Source organism: Coregonus lavaretus, assembly GCF_964263955.1.
Source record: "Coregonus lavaretus genome assembly, chromosome: 37".
Classification (NCBI taxonomy): domain Eukaryota; kingdom Metazoa; phylum Chordata; class Actinopteri; order Salmoniformes; family Salmonidae; genus Coregonus; species Coregonus lavaretus.
Genome location: NC_140024.1, coordinates 17,619,821 through 17,634,747, shown reverse-complemented (window position 1 = coordinate 17,634,747; position 14,927 = coordinate 17,619,821). Strand labels below are relative to the sequence as shown.

At 43.4% G+C, this 14,927-nt stretch overlaps 1 protein-coding gene across 1 annotated transcript in view; it reads left to right on the top strand.

Moving 5' to 3' along the window:
• The window catches only part of kcnc1a (potassium voltage-gated channel, Shaw-related subfamily, member 1a), a gene marked incomplete at both ends in the record, with an annotated part of 33,537 nt that overhangs the window by 4,662 nt on the left and 13,948 nt on the right, over positions 1 to 14,927 (top strand). Inside the window, one exon of the mRNA XM_084154237.1 lies at positions 12,282 to 13,221. Coding sequence (XP_084010363.1) covers positions 12,282 to 13,221 — 940 coding nt within the window. The remainder of the gene's footprint in view (positions 1 to 12,281; positions 13,222 to 14,927) is intronic.

The following is a 14,927-nucleotide window of genomic DNA, read 5'->3' as shown; positions in this document are numbered from 1 at the left end:
GACATGGCTCACATACTCTCACATACTCCCAGTGAGCAGTATATTAAATTAACCTGTCTTTAGTTTGGAAGGCAATCTGAGGGAATTTAGACTGACCATAATTCGGACATGTGGGTATGACTACTATACGGGGGATGGACTGATAACACCAAAGACAGGAAGTCCTCCTTATGAAAGGGATCATTGAGGCGTCATGTGCCCTTGGACTTTTGATGACTCGGCCCTTAACGCCTGGATTTGCGAGAGGGCAAATCGTTTAGATTAGTTTATCGATCGATCTAATTGCTGGATGTAAGGATGTGAAGAAATACTTAAGTAAAACAGGTGTTTAAGTGGTGAGGATGATGAGAAATGAAGGAAGAGCATGACTGAAAGCAGGTTGGTGGGGTTTTGGGACAGGTAGGGTAGGTGTGGGTTTGCTCAGGTTAGAAGTGGAGGTGGGAGCTGCTGGATGGGAATGGGTAGGAGGTTTCTTTTCACTCAGCCATGGCTGTGTGTTGTAATGTTTCACTCCACGTCACATAAGAAAAACAGCAGTGAGTTTATGTGGAGGAAGAGCTTTGAAATCAATATCATGCTAGGCTTTTAAAGTGGACACGTCAGCTTTAACGTGAGGAGCCTACTGACTATACAGACACCCTGCCAGCTACCATGACCTTCAGCTATCTGGGAGGAAACTGCCCTTGAGTTTAGAAGGAGATCCATTTAACTTAAAAAAGAGTAGAAAAGTGCACCTGCATGGAAAGTAGCTATACGGCTACGTAACCACCCTAGAGAGACAGTGTGGGGACGGCAGCTTCTAACCACCACAGAGTGAGTAACAGATCCAGGCTGAACTGAACACAGCAAGGCTGGTTGCTCCTTAGGGGGCTGGAGCGATTAGCATTAATTAGGCCGCAGAAGCGGAGTTGGGCACAGACCCTGGTAATTAATGGAGAGAGAGAGGGAGGCATCCTATTACACAGAAGACATGCTGCATGGCTAACCTTGTCACACTTTAACAGGAAGTCATCTAGGTTTTAAGGAGATCCACACAGAGACTGGTTCGTCTGGAGGGCTGTGGATGGACATATTATTTTATCAACCAACACCAGCTCGTAGTCTATCATGTGGCATACTATAGTACATTGAGGTTCACATGTCTACCTGTATGAACACACATCATGCACCTGCAGGTGAGCATGTGCATGAAACACATCCACACAGTCAAACTCCAATAGGGAAATGTACAAACCAATCAAAAGCTGGTCACAGTGCAACCCCATCCATCCTCTGTTCCCTCAGGGTGGGATGTCTAACGCAGCTCTTTCTCCCAAAAGAAGTGGAGCAGGACACCCCTTAAAAAGCACTGGGGTTTGTCCCTGCGCTCCTGTATAATTAATATCCCAGGCAGAGAGGAACGAGGCACCCAGCAAAAAGCACTCAAACTGGTGCCGATTTAGAGCCAGAATACAGGCCTCTCACGCCACCATTACGCTGCCTAACAGAGAGGGAAGTTACACTCACTTGTTCTGCCTTCATCTACAAGATAACACTGGCTCCAACAACCTTTCCTCTGAACAAACACCCAACAGTCATCTGAGAAATCCCAAACACCAAAACGATTTGATCTTCATGACCTGCAAAACCACAAGGTTTTCTTTCTTTCCAGTTTGGGCCTGAATGGTCAGGCATGGTGAGGGAGTGTTTATTCAGTCACTACTTTTGTCCATTAGCTATACATGCTGGCATAGCCATTACCTCAGCCAGAGACCATACCAACTGACATGGTGGTGCCACTCAGATTTATCCCACTGAAGATATAACCCATATAAGACTGTTCTGTAATATTGTGCCCTCCCTGTTGACATACTTGCCCTACTTAAGGGCAACCCAGTTTTCACAGAAAACACTAATGTGTGGCTCTCAAATATCACCATGATTATTGAATGAACATACATGTCTTTCAATAGCTTAGTCTCATTAAAAAGAAAATTGATTCAAACTACAGTGATTTAGCCAAGTTTTGATTGAGATTGTTTTGCATTTGAATGTTAAGTCAAACTGAATGTGTTTCTTGCTCTGTGCTAATTGGTGGACCAGAAATGGACAGAGACATTAGGGACAGCAGGCAGGGTGACAGCCTGCAGAAGAGAATGGTTATGGATGAGGAGGGAAATGAGGCTTCACTGAGGGAAGCAGGGATATCCTCAGAACGCTGTCAACAATGTGACTACAGGCTTTTCAACTGATCATCATGTTTTTATCTGCCATAAGGCTTATTATGTCACAATCCCCTCAGATTCCTCTGATATGTTTATTAACATGTTCATAAGTGTATTCATGTTAAGTGTGTGTGTGACTTGAAAAAATATGATTTAGGATGACAAATATGATATAACCATGATAGCCACACAGTACAGCAGGATGCAACCCCCACAACAAGATCACAGGGCATGTTTGTGGACAATAACACACACCTACAGTGACTACGTACAGTACAGTGAGGGAAAAAAGTATTTGATCCCCTGCTGATTTTGTACGTTTGCCCACTGACAAAGAAATGATCAGTCTATAATTTTAATGGTAGGTTTATTTGAACAGTGAGAGACAGAATAACAAGAAAATAATCCAGAAAAACGTATGTCAAAAATGTTATAAATTGATTTGCATTTTAATGAAGGAAATAAGTATTTGACCCCCTCTCAATCAGAAAGATTTCTGGCTCTCAGGTGTCTTTTATACAGGTAACGAGCTGTGATTAGGAGCACACTCTTAAAGGGAGTGCTCTTAATCTCAGCTTGTTACCTGTATAAAATACACCTGTCCACAGAAGCAATCAATCAATCCGATTCCAAACTCTCCACCATGGCCAAGATCAAAGAGCTCTCCAAGGATGTCAGGGACAAGATTGTAGACCTACACAAGGCTGGTGAGAAGGTGACAACAGTTGGTGCGATTATTCGCAAATGGAAGAAACACAAAATAACTGTCAATCTCCCTCGGCCTGGGACTCCATGCAAGATCTCACCTCGTGGAGTTGCAATGATCATGAGAACGGTGAGGAATCAGCTCAGAACTACACAGGAGGATCTTGTCAATGATCTCAAGGCAGCTGGGACCATAGTCACCAAGAAAACAATTGGTAACACACTACGCCGTGAAGGACTGAAATCCTGCAGCGCCCGCAAGGTCCCCCTGCTCAAGAAAGCACATATACAGGCCCGTCTGAAGTTTGCCAATGAACATCTGAATGATTCAGAGGAGAACTGGGTGAAAGTGTTGTGGTCAGATGAGACCAAAATCGAGCTCTTTGGCATCAACTCAACTCGCCGTGTTTGGAGGAGGAGGAATGCTGCCCATGATCCCAAGAACACCATCCCCACCGTCAAACATGGAGGTGGAAACATTATGCTTTGGGGGTGTTTTTCTGCTAAGGGGACAGGACAACTTCACCGCATCAAAGGGACGATGGACGGCGGCATGTACCGTCAAATCTTGGGTGAGAACCTTCTTCCCTCAGCCAGGGCATTGGAAATGGGTCGTGCATGGGTATTCCAGCATGACAATGACCCAAAACACACGGCCAAGGCAACAAAGGAGTGGCTCAAGAATAAGCAAATTAAGGTCCTGGAGTGGCCTAGCCAGTCTCCAGACCTTAATCCCATAGAACATTTGTGGAGGAAGCTGAAGGTTCGAGTTGCCAAACGTCAGGCTCGAAACCTTAATGACTTGGAGAAGATCTGCAAAGAGGAGTGGGACAAAATCCCTCCTGAGATGTGTGCAAACCTGGTGGCCAACTACAAGAAACGTCTGACCTCTGTGATTGCCAACAAGGGTTTTGCCACCTAGTACTAAGTCATGTTTTGCAGAGGGGTCAAATACTTATTTCTCTCATTAAAATCCAAATAAATTTATAACATTTCTGACATGCGTTTTTCTGGATTTTTTTGTTTTTCTGTCTCTCACTGTTCAAATAAACCTACCATTAAAATTATAGACTGATCATGTCTTTGTCAGTGGGCAAACGTACAAAATCAGCAGGGGATCAAATACTTTTTTCCCTCACTGTACTGTATGTAGTCACTTGCTATTGGTATGTGTGTCCAAGTTAGGTGATTACTGATGGATATAGGCCTGTCTGCTTCAAGACCTCACCATCACGGTTCACAACTCCACGGTGTCCCCCTCCCAGAGTGCAAATAACCTTGGTGTGACCCTGGACAACACCCTATCATTCACTGCAAACATCAAAGCAGTGACTCGCTCCTGCAGGTTCATGCTCTACAACATTCGTAAAGTACAACCTTACCTCATACAGGAAGCAGCGCAGGTTCTAATCCAGGCACTTGTCATCTCCCGTCTGGACTACTGCAACTCACTGTCGGCTGGGCTCCCTGCTTGTGCCATCAACCCCCTGCAACATATCCAGAACGCTGCAGCCCGCCTGGTGTTCAACCTTCCCAAGTTATCCCATGTCACCCCGCTCGTCCGCACACTCCACTGGCTTCCAGTCAAAGCTCGCATCCACTACAAGACCATGGTACTTGCCTACGGAGCAGCAAGAGGAAATGCCCTTCCCTACCTTCAGGCTATGCTCAAACTCTACACCACAACCCGAGCACTCTGTTCTGCCACATCAGATCTCTTGGCCTTCCTACCCCTACAGGAGGGCAGCTCCCGCTCAGCCCAGTCCAAGCTCTTATCTGTCCTGGCACCCCAATGGTGGAACCAGCTTCCCTATGAAGCTAGGACAGCAGAGTCCCTGCCCATCTTCCAAAAACATCTAAAACCATACCTCTTCAAAGAGTATCTTAAATAATCCCACAGCACCCCCCTTCGCACCCCCTCCTCACCCCGCCCCATAAAAAAATTTAAAAAGCATTTTGTGATCTTACTCTTGCACTTTACTTTTCCCTCTTACTGCAGTAGCTCTGACTTTGCTGTTAGCTAATTATTGAGGAAAAATGTACTTACTATGACTATCTTAAGATGAATGCACTAACTGTAAGTCGCTCTGGATAAGAGCTTCTGCAAAATTACTAAAATGTAAATGTTTTGTGTGAGTGGTGTGGGCAGCAGTGATGATGAGGATTGGCACTGAGCACAGGGATCACTAACACACATGGCCTAGGCAAATGTTTGGTGTGTCTGTTGCCAGGGGAGTCCATTAGCAGAGAGAGCAGGCGTTAAACCCAGGCCACTGGATAGCATGATGATGCTCTGACCACGGCTTCCTTATAAAGCTCACTTATTGGTATCCCAACCACTTCAGCCAAATGTCTGACTCCTTCTGTATCTTATCATTTACTATGGTGCTTAGTCTGCCTACATATACTGTCATTCATGTTACAGTAAGTTACGCCTCGGTTCTTGAGTCTCAGTAATCATAAGGGCTCTTGAGCTAAGTTAGTATACCTAATTCAAGAATCATTCTCTATAATTTCCGTCCTCTCATCAAAATAGAGGCTTTCATAGTTGATGTGAGTAATTTACCCAAAGCAAGGCATTGGAACAGTTGGAACAGAGCCACATTATGTGTTGGCACTATCAAGTCACTGTATTTGAAGTGTTTTAGATAACTTAGAGGCAAACTAATTGATAGATGGTTTAGTAAAGGCTTTGCCTTTGATATTTGAACATGGCTGGCTTAAAGAAGATAGAGTCAAGATGTGCAAGTTCTCATTATTCTTCTTCCTGTAGTTTCAGATGACTCAATCTGTTGTGGTTTGTGTATGAATGAATTTGTATAGTTCATTATAGTGCTGTAAATGCTGCATATGCATTCTTTCTTTCCGGTGTGCACAGTAATACAGGAAATCAGTTAAGTGGGATTGCCTGTTTCATAGCAGTAACCTTTTCATGTTTTTATCTCCTATCAGAGACTGCAGTAGGTGAGTGGAACAGGGAGGGAGGTGGTGGTGGAGCTCTGAGCTAACTCAGCATTCTGAGGCATCATACAGCTGCTGCGGCACATGTTCAATCTCTACTGTCTCTACTGGCACTCTCAGATCATACTTTGACAGGGTAATCTAAAAACAGCCAGCTAGCATTTCATCCTTGGATGCATACCATGGTTACCAATGGCTGTTACTGTGCTAACAAAGGTCTTCCAAACAAATGTTCAATCAATCAGTTCAATAAGACTTTTTACAGTATAAAGGATCTGGTGTAGGCTATTTGTTGATTGGTTGGAGAGAAAATCAATATAATAGTTTTTACATTTGAATAACCATGTCACTACATGTGTATGTTATATTAATTTTGTTTCTGGACTTGACTGTCTGTATAGCATTAGTTTCATTGGCCACATCTTCTGATATAATATCATTTTTAATGAATGAAAGCCACTTATGATATTAGCCGCTGATGAAAATGTTTCCTTGATTAATAGATTTTTTTAAACCCTTTATTGTAGTTAACAGGGAGTCATGCTGAGACCAAAGTCTCTTTCACAGATGAGCCCTGTATACACATCAATACACATCAAACACGTCAATATTCACATCAATATAGCAAAAGCAAAACACATAGAGGATGATACAGGAGTTGCTGAGCCAACTGTGGATGAGGCCTTAGCTGTTTATGTTGTCGGTAGTTATATTGGGATGTCTATTTATTGACACTGCTTTTAAATTGTCAGTCAAGGCCCTTCTAGAACTCCATGGGAGCTCATACAAAGGCTAAGCATCTCATGTAGAGATCCTGGTTCGAATCCAGGCTCTGTCGCAGCCGGCCGCGACCGGGAGACTCATGGGCGGCGCACAATTGGCCCAGCGTCGTCCGGGGTAGGGGAGGGAATGGCCGGCAGGGATGTAGCTCAGTTGATAGAGCATGGCGTTTGCAACGCCAGGGTTGTGGGTTCGATTCCCATGGGGGGCCAGTATTAAAAAAATATGTGTTCACTAACTGTAAGTCACTCTGGATAAGAGCGTCTGCTAAATGACTAAAATGTAAATGTAATGTACTGAAACGTAGATGGACAATTATTAGGCAAGGCCTGTAACTTGATCCCTACACAGTAAAAAATAATAATGTTGTTTTTAAGGTAATTTACTGGCAGACAGTTACCTGTAAGTTACTGAAAAAAGCGGTACAGTATGTTACTGAAAATTCCAAAGAAACTTTTGTTTACAGTAATGTACAGTTAAACCAAAGTTTCTTTGGAATTTACAGTAACATACTGTATATATATATTTTTTTACAGTAACTTACAGGTATCTGGCTGCCAGTAAGTTACTGTAAATACAACAGGATTTTATTTAAACCCACAGAGACAGTCCTTGATTCGCGGGAAACAACCTTATCCACCCTCATCATCAGCATGTGAAAAGGTCCCCTGTGTTCTCATTTTACGATTTAGTTATTTTGCAGACGCTTTTATCCAGAACAAATTACAGTAGTGAGTGCATACATTTTCATTTTGTTCATACTGGTCCCCGTGGGAATCAAACCCACAACCCTGGCATTGCAAGTGCCATGCTCTACCAACTGAGCCACACTGGAACTCACGCTTTTTCTCTCATCTCTCTCTCCTCTCTCTCTCATGCAGATTCATGCCTAATAACATTTAGGAACACAAACTCAAACAAACACACTTTACATAAAACAAACACACTATATATTAAAAAAACTAACATAAGTATCTATCTAAAATTACACATACTACCCGTAATACACACTCATAAACAGGCAACGCAAATACATTGTCACAAACGCATACAGTAAGCACAGAGAAAGGCAGATGGATGGAGGGAAAGGTAGTTGCATAAGAGAACGTGACATGCTTTCATCTCTAGGAGGCATGCGTCTAAAAGAGATGGAGAGAGTGGGCGGGGTTGTAGGAGAGAAGGGTCTGGTTGCAGTTTTATTTTGTTTAGCATTGACTCAATGCTGTCTCCTACACTTGCAATGGCACTGTGACTGAAGCATCTACCGATGTAGGATCTTAATTTGAGCCAGTTTACTTCAGCAGGAAAAGAATCCTGCAGCAACAGGATATGTGCATTATTATGTGGATTATAATTAATTGACATTTCTGTAGAGGTTGATATATTTTTCGTTAAGGCAAATAATGTCTGAAATGCCAAACTTTAGAAGCCTTTTTAAAACTCAAATACACTACAAGTTTGCATTTCAGCAACAAAATAGTGATCAAATTAAGATCCTACATCTGTAATTTACCTCCAACATTTTATATACTTGACATGTATACGCTTTCTGTGGCACAGTCTACGTTGCAGCCTTTTAACTTAATTACATTGTGTAATCACTATCTCAATGGATCCTCTCGAACAAACGACATGCTTGCGATGTTGTTGTGTATTGTTAGATATTAGATATTACTGCATTGTTGGAGCTAGGAACACAACCATTCCGCAAGAAGATCTGCTAAGTACTGTATGTGTATGCGACCAGTACAATTTGCAGAGCAGAACCCACAGCAAAATCCAAATATCTCCAAATATTTTGTGCTCAATACCATTGATTTAGTTCCATATTGAATGTTAATATCCATGTAGTATTCTGCTCAGTGGTTCTGTCCTTAAACTAGAAGGTACAGAAAACTACCAAGTGTCAAACTAACACTTACATACAGTATTTATTATGGACATGTTTCTATCTTTATTCATCTCTGTCAATTAAGATAGTTATTTAGTGGTGTTGTTGTTCATTCAGTTCCATGTAGCAGAGGCGTGTTAGTGAAGCTGCTGGGTTTATTTCCCACAGGTATGGCTTCTATAACCAGCTCTGATGAGTGTGTGATGTGTTCTGACAGAAAGGCCTGCTGATTGGTTTCCTTGGAGGAAGGTTATATTCTCAGTTATAAACTCAGCGTTGTCCTTGGCTCCCTCCCACTGAAGGGTGAGGCCTTGCCAGCCCAGACACAAAGGGGAAAACAACCACCCTCTCAAATAGAGCTGATAAGGGCAAATGCTTACTTGCTCTGGTCAGGCTGCAGTGTAGACATTATGTTGGGGTTGCCGTCAGTTCTGTGCACGGGATTGTACTGTATGAGTGGAATTGTAGGTAGGTAGTCCTCCACCTGTAATGCAAACAGGACAATGGCTCATGTTCAGCACTTCTAATAATTATTTGCTCCAAACCGGAATGATACAGATAAAGGATCTTAATTTGATCCCCCTGTTGAAGGAGAACTTTCCTGCAATGCAATTTCCACTTAGAAATTTCAGACTTGATTTTCCCTTACGAAAAATGTATCAACCCCTACAAAAATGTCCATTAATTATAATCCACATAATAATTCACATTTCCTGTTGCTGCAGGATCATTTTCCTGCTGTAGCAAATTAGCTCAAATTAAGATGTCTCATGTCTTTTGTATTATTTTCACTTGACTATTACAATGGTGGAAATTTGACTCCCTAATGGTTCATTCAAATGACTTCCTGGCTTTCTGTAACACTGATTTATCACAAATCAACAAGCTAATCACACATCTATTACGGAAACACACCCACATACAAACCATGACAACATACAGTAATTCACATGAGTGTGTTATAATGCACGTTGCCTTTCATATATAGTAAGACACTCACTCATTAGTTTTCTGTAAATGTTGTTGATACATGTTCTGTTGAGAACACCAGGGAAAATATCATTCTGCTAGCATTTTCCATCAAATACATTACAATCTGCCTTGGATGATGTTTACACACACAGCCATGCATGCTAACAAGCACATGCTCTCACACACGCTCAGACACATTCATGCATGCACACACATTGCTTGTGCTGCAGGTCAGAGGTAAGAAGGAGGAAGGGTGGCTCTCATGTTGGCTTAATGTATTGTAAAATGAGATTACCAGTTTGTCTCAAGATAAAGCGTTTAGAGAATGCATTTAGGATACTAATGACACACATGCCATGATACCACTCTGCTTAGAAGTTCCTCAATGATGTGGTGATCCTTTCCTGTATCTATATTACAGTATTGTTTCTATGTTCTGTACCAGCGGTCTGTGGACAGTCATGGAGTAAAGATAAAGGAAAGGTTAGTTAATGTTTTTCAAAGATAGCTGTTTCATTTCCTTTCTCTGGAGAGTTCAATTGGACTCATGGAATTTGTGTTAACGGCTCAAGTTCCTTCATTAGTGAACAATGTGATACTTTTCCAATGTTCCAGGTTTTCCTCTAACAGCTGCATATCATACATTATTAATAATGTTGCTGTACTGATACAGATAGTTGATTGTGTTGGAGAAAATGTTGGATGTTCTGAGAGTAATGTCACATGGACTTAGATTTTGGATATTCTGCACAGGAAGTTGACAGCAGTTAAATTGTTTCTCAGTCCAATGACATGCCTCGGTAATTAAGCACATGCAGGGATGCTGCTGATTTTATTTTCACACCAGTGAAAGAATGGAAGCAAGTCTGTCACCTTTGCTGGGCTTGTGAGAGAAAATGTTGTGGCGACAAGGACAGTAACACTCTTCCTTCTGGCCTTACCACAACCTGTCTTCATTTCAGAAACCCAACCAGAAGGATATTTTTATGTGGAGGACAGGACAGATGGAAACAGTCAAGAGTGTGAAAACGAAGTCATTGAATTTAATTTACACTTGTGGATTGAAGTGTTCTTGTGGTTGTTGTTGCTGCAGTGGTTGTTGTTATTGTTGTTGCTGCTGTGGTTGTTGTTGTTGTCAATGTCTAGTGTGTGTTGTGTGTGTGTCAGAGAATGAGAGTGAGAGTGTGAATGAATGTGTGTGTTTCTAAGAAAGAAATTGCAGTGGGCTTTTCTTCTTTCAGACGCCACCCTCCCTGTCATGTGAGCCATCATCTCCAGACCTCTGCTGCCTCAGGCGGGTGGAGTTACCATATCTAATGTACTGTGTTATCACTTGCATTATCACACATTGCAGAAGGGCCTGCAGCTTGCAAAGCCTTCAACAACAATAGACAGTATCAGAGTGATTCGCTCTAGATCAGTTTCTTTAAAAGTAATGAATTTCTCTCAATGTAATGAGTCAGTCAGACTGTATTGTCTTTTCTGTCTGACTCTTTCTGATTGTATAAGTGGGACACAGGGTACATTTACTACCCTGAATTAAACCTAATGGGAAAAGGCATTGCCTAGGGTTAAGTGTAAAGGGTTAACTGGGATATGTTTTTTTGTGCCTTTTTCCATTACACAAGCCTCCCAAGGGTCACTGGAGACCACTTAATTTCTCAACACCCTGGTGTGCTTCTTTTGTCAATGAATCCTTTCTCCTGAGAGGTTGTTGTTATTATTGTGAGTATCAGGGTTGTAAGGCGTGCCTGTACTATACCGTAAAGTTGAAAAGATCCATTTGATTGACACTTTATATTGGCATTGCTTTGGCTCGGTTTGTTAAAGGTCAAGGATGTTGGAAGTTGTGGACCATGCACAAAAATAACTGTCTTAGAAAAATAACCTAATTGGCATTTGTTCTCCTATAATGTAATCACTAAGCCCTTTGTGTCCAGGTAGTACTCTGGCTCTATTACTACTGGACTGTGGTTGTGGTGTATGTGCCTGCCTCCTCTCAGACTTGGACCTGTTTAAGGATGCAGTCCGGGATCTTAAGCAAAACAAATTCGTAACATATTGTATGAATTGGATTCGTAAACATATCATATCAATTGGATGACGTAGTACACAACTGGATGACGTGTTACACAAAAAACTGGGACCTGTTTTGGCTTGTGAGCACCACTTTCAAAACTACTGGCTGAAATTATACAAAAGTTCTGGAGCATCGCTATAATATTCCAGTGGTGTTAAGTGGAGTTATGCAACCCCATCAGCCTCTTCTGGCAGCAGCAGCACTGCTGTCAGCCCTAATCTATGGGCAGCAGTGTATAGCAGCCTATACATTAAGGACTATGCATTATAGCACCATTCAAAATTGATGCGGTGGCACCGTCACGTTATCGTTTGGGCCAGATGCCATGGTGAACACAGTGCCCTCCCGGAAATAATACCTTAAGTGCTGGTGCAAAAGCTGACCCAGAAACAAGCTTTCCCCTATACAGTACATAACATCCCTCTTCCCTTCCCTCCTCCCTGCAGGCCCCACCAGTACTAGCAACTCTCTTACCGGAGGAGCACCACAGTTTAGGTGCACGCCCTTTCAAGTGACACCCAGTTAAGAGTACTGACCTAGATTTGTGTTGTAGAACTGAAGAGAGCTGTGGGGGTGTGCTAATGCTCTGTTCCTACAGGTTTGTATTCTAATCTCCCTCGCTTATAATCTCTCCTTCTCTCTTTCCCTCTCCCTCCTTCTCTCCATCCCTCTCCTCTCTCCCCTGCAGTGGATAGCCTTCGCCTCCCTGTTCTTCATCCTGGTTTCCATCACCACCTTCTGCCTGGAGACACACGAGGCCTTCAACCCCATCATCAACCGGACGGAAATCGACCCGCTGGACAACAGCACGCGGGTCTACCAGGAGACTGAGACCGTGGTCTTCCTCACCTATATTGAGGGGGTCTGTGTGCTGTGGTTTACATTTGAGTTCATTATGCGAGTGACATTCTGTCCGAGCAAGCTGGAGTTTTTCCGTAACACCCTCAACATCATCGACTTTATTGCCATCATGCCCTTCTACCTGGAGGTGGGGCTGAGTGGGCTCTCTTCCAAGGCAGCTAAGGATGTACTGGGTTTCCTACGCGTGGTACGCTTTGTCCGGATCCTCCGAATCTTTAAGCTGACTCGGCACTTTGTGGGACTGCGTGTCCTGGGTCATACACTTCGAGCCAGCACCAATGAGTTCCTACTTCTCATCATCTTCCTCGCCCTGGGTGTGCTCATCTTCGCCACTATGATCTATTATGCTGAACGGATTGGTGCCAAGCCCAATGACCCCCGAGCCAGCGAGCACACACACTTCAAGAACATTCCTATTGGATTCTGGTGGGCTGTGGTGACCATGACAACCCTTGGCTATGGAGACATGTACCCTCAGACATGGTCTGGCATGCTGGTGGGAGCGCTGTGTGCTCTGGCTGGTGTGCTGACTATCGCCATGCCAGTGCCTGTTATTGTCAATAACTTTGGTATGTATTACTCCCTGGCGATGGCCAAACAGAAGTTACCAAAGAAAAAGAACAAGCATATCCCCCGCGCCCCACTTCTGGGCTCCCCCAATTACTGTAAGTCGGAGGTAACCTCACCTCACCACAGCACGCAGGACGACACATGGCCCCTGGCACCACAAGAACCACCAGAAGAGATCTTAGAAATAAACAGAGCAGGTAGGAAAACTTTCTGCCGAATGTCCGTCTGAATCTGAATGAAAAGAAAATAAATGCTCAAACAGACTGAACACCCCTGCCTTCACTCCTCCTCCTCCTCCTCCTCCTCCTCCTCCTCCTCCTCCTCCTACTCCTCCTCCTCTCTCCTCTTCCCCCTCCTCCTCCTGCTAACTCACCAGTCAGAAAAACAGCCATTCACCACACCAGGATCCATTGAATGTAGAGAGCCCCTACATGACAGTATGTTGACCAGTGACCACTCCACACATACACATGTCATCAACTCCACTGCCTACTCACCAGACATTATCAACCTCATACCACACCAGACCAATCTCCCCCTCAACTACCTTTTCATCTCTACCCTGACCAGTTTTATGCAGTGATGAAAACACCAAAGATAACACAGTGGCACATACAGTAGCCAGCCATCCTGACAGCAGATGTTAAATAGCCTATTTTCTCCCCTCAGATGGAAAATACATCACCATTTATGAATCACACCCATGCATTTATGATATTTCCTAGTTAACGTATCTGCTTTTGTGCTGTCTCTGGAAAAATACTGCAGTACTGTGAAAAAAGTTTAAAGCCTGCAGACATATTGTTCATTTGTATTCATTTGCCAAATGTATTTTTATGATGCATAGGCCAGCTAGCAGAATAGGAAGCTTCTCAGAATATACTGTATATATACAGTATCTCACAAAAGTGAGTACACCCCTCACATTTTTGTAAATATTTGAGTGTATCTTTTCATGTGGCAACACTGAAGAAATGACACTTTGCTACAATGTAAAGTAGTGAGTGTACAGCTTGTATAACAGTGTAAATTTGCTGTCCCCTCAAAATAACTCAACACACAGACATTAATGTCTAAACCGCTGGCAACAAAAGTTAGTACACCCCTAAGTGTCATGTGACACTCCCCGGTGTCATGTGACTCATTAGTGTTACAAGGTCTCAGGTGTGAATGGGGAGCAGGTGTGTTAAATTTGGTGTCATCGCTCTCACACTTCTTCATACTGGTCACTGGAAGTTCAACATGGCACCTCATGGCAAAGAACTCTCTGAGGATCTGAAAAAAAGAATTGTTTCTCTACATAAAGATGGCCTGGGCTATAAGAAGATTGCCAAGACCCTGAAACTGAGCTGCAGCACGGTGGCCAAGACCATACAGCGGTTTAACAGGACAGGTTCCACTCAGAACAGGCCTCGCCATGGTCGACCAAAGAAGTTGAGTGCACGTGCTCAGCGTCATATCCAGAGGTTGTCTTTGGGAAATAGACGTATGAGTGCTGCCAGCATTGCTGCAGAGGTTGAAGGGGTGGGGGGTCAGCCTGTCAGTGCTCAGACCATATGCCGTACACTGCATCAAATTGGTCTGCATGGCTGTCGTCCCAGAAGGAAGCCTCTTCTAAAGATGATGTACAAGAAAGCCCGCAAACAGTTTGCTGAAGACAAGCAGACTAAGGACATGGATTACTGGAACCATGTCCTGTGGTCTGATGAGACCAAGATAAACTTATTTGTTTCAGATGGTGTCAAGCGTGTGTGGCGGCAACCAGGTGAGGAGTACAAAGACAAGTGTGTCTTGCCTACAGTCAAGCATGGTGGTGGGAGTGTCATGGTCTGGGGCTGCATGAGTGCTGCCGGGACTGGGGAGCTACAGTTCATTGAGGGAACCATGAATGCCATCATGTACT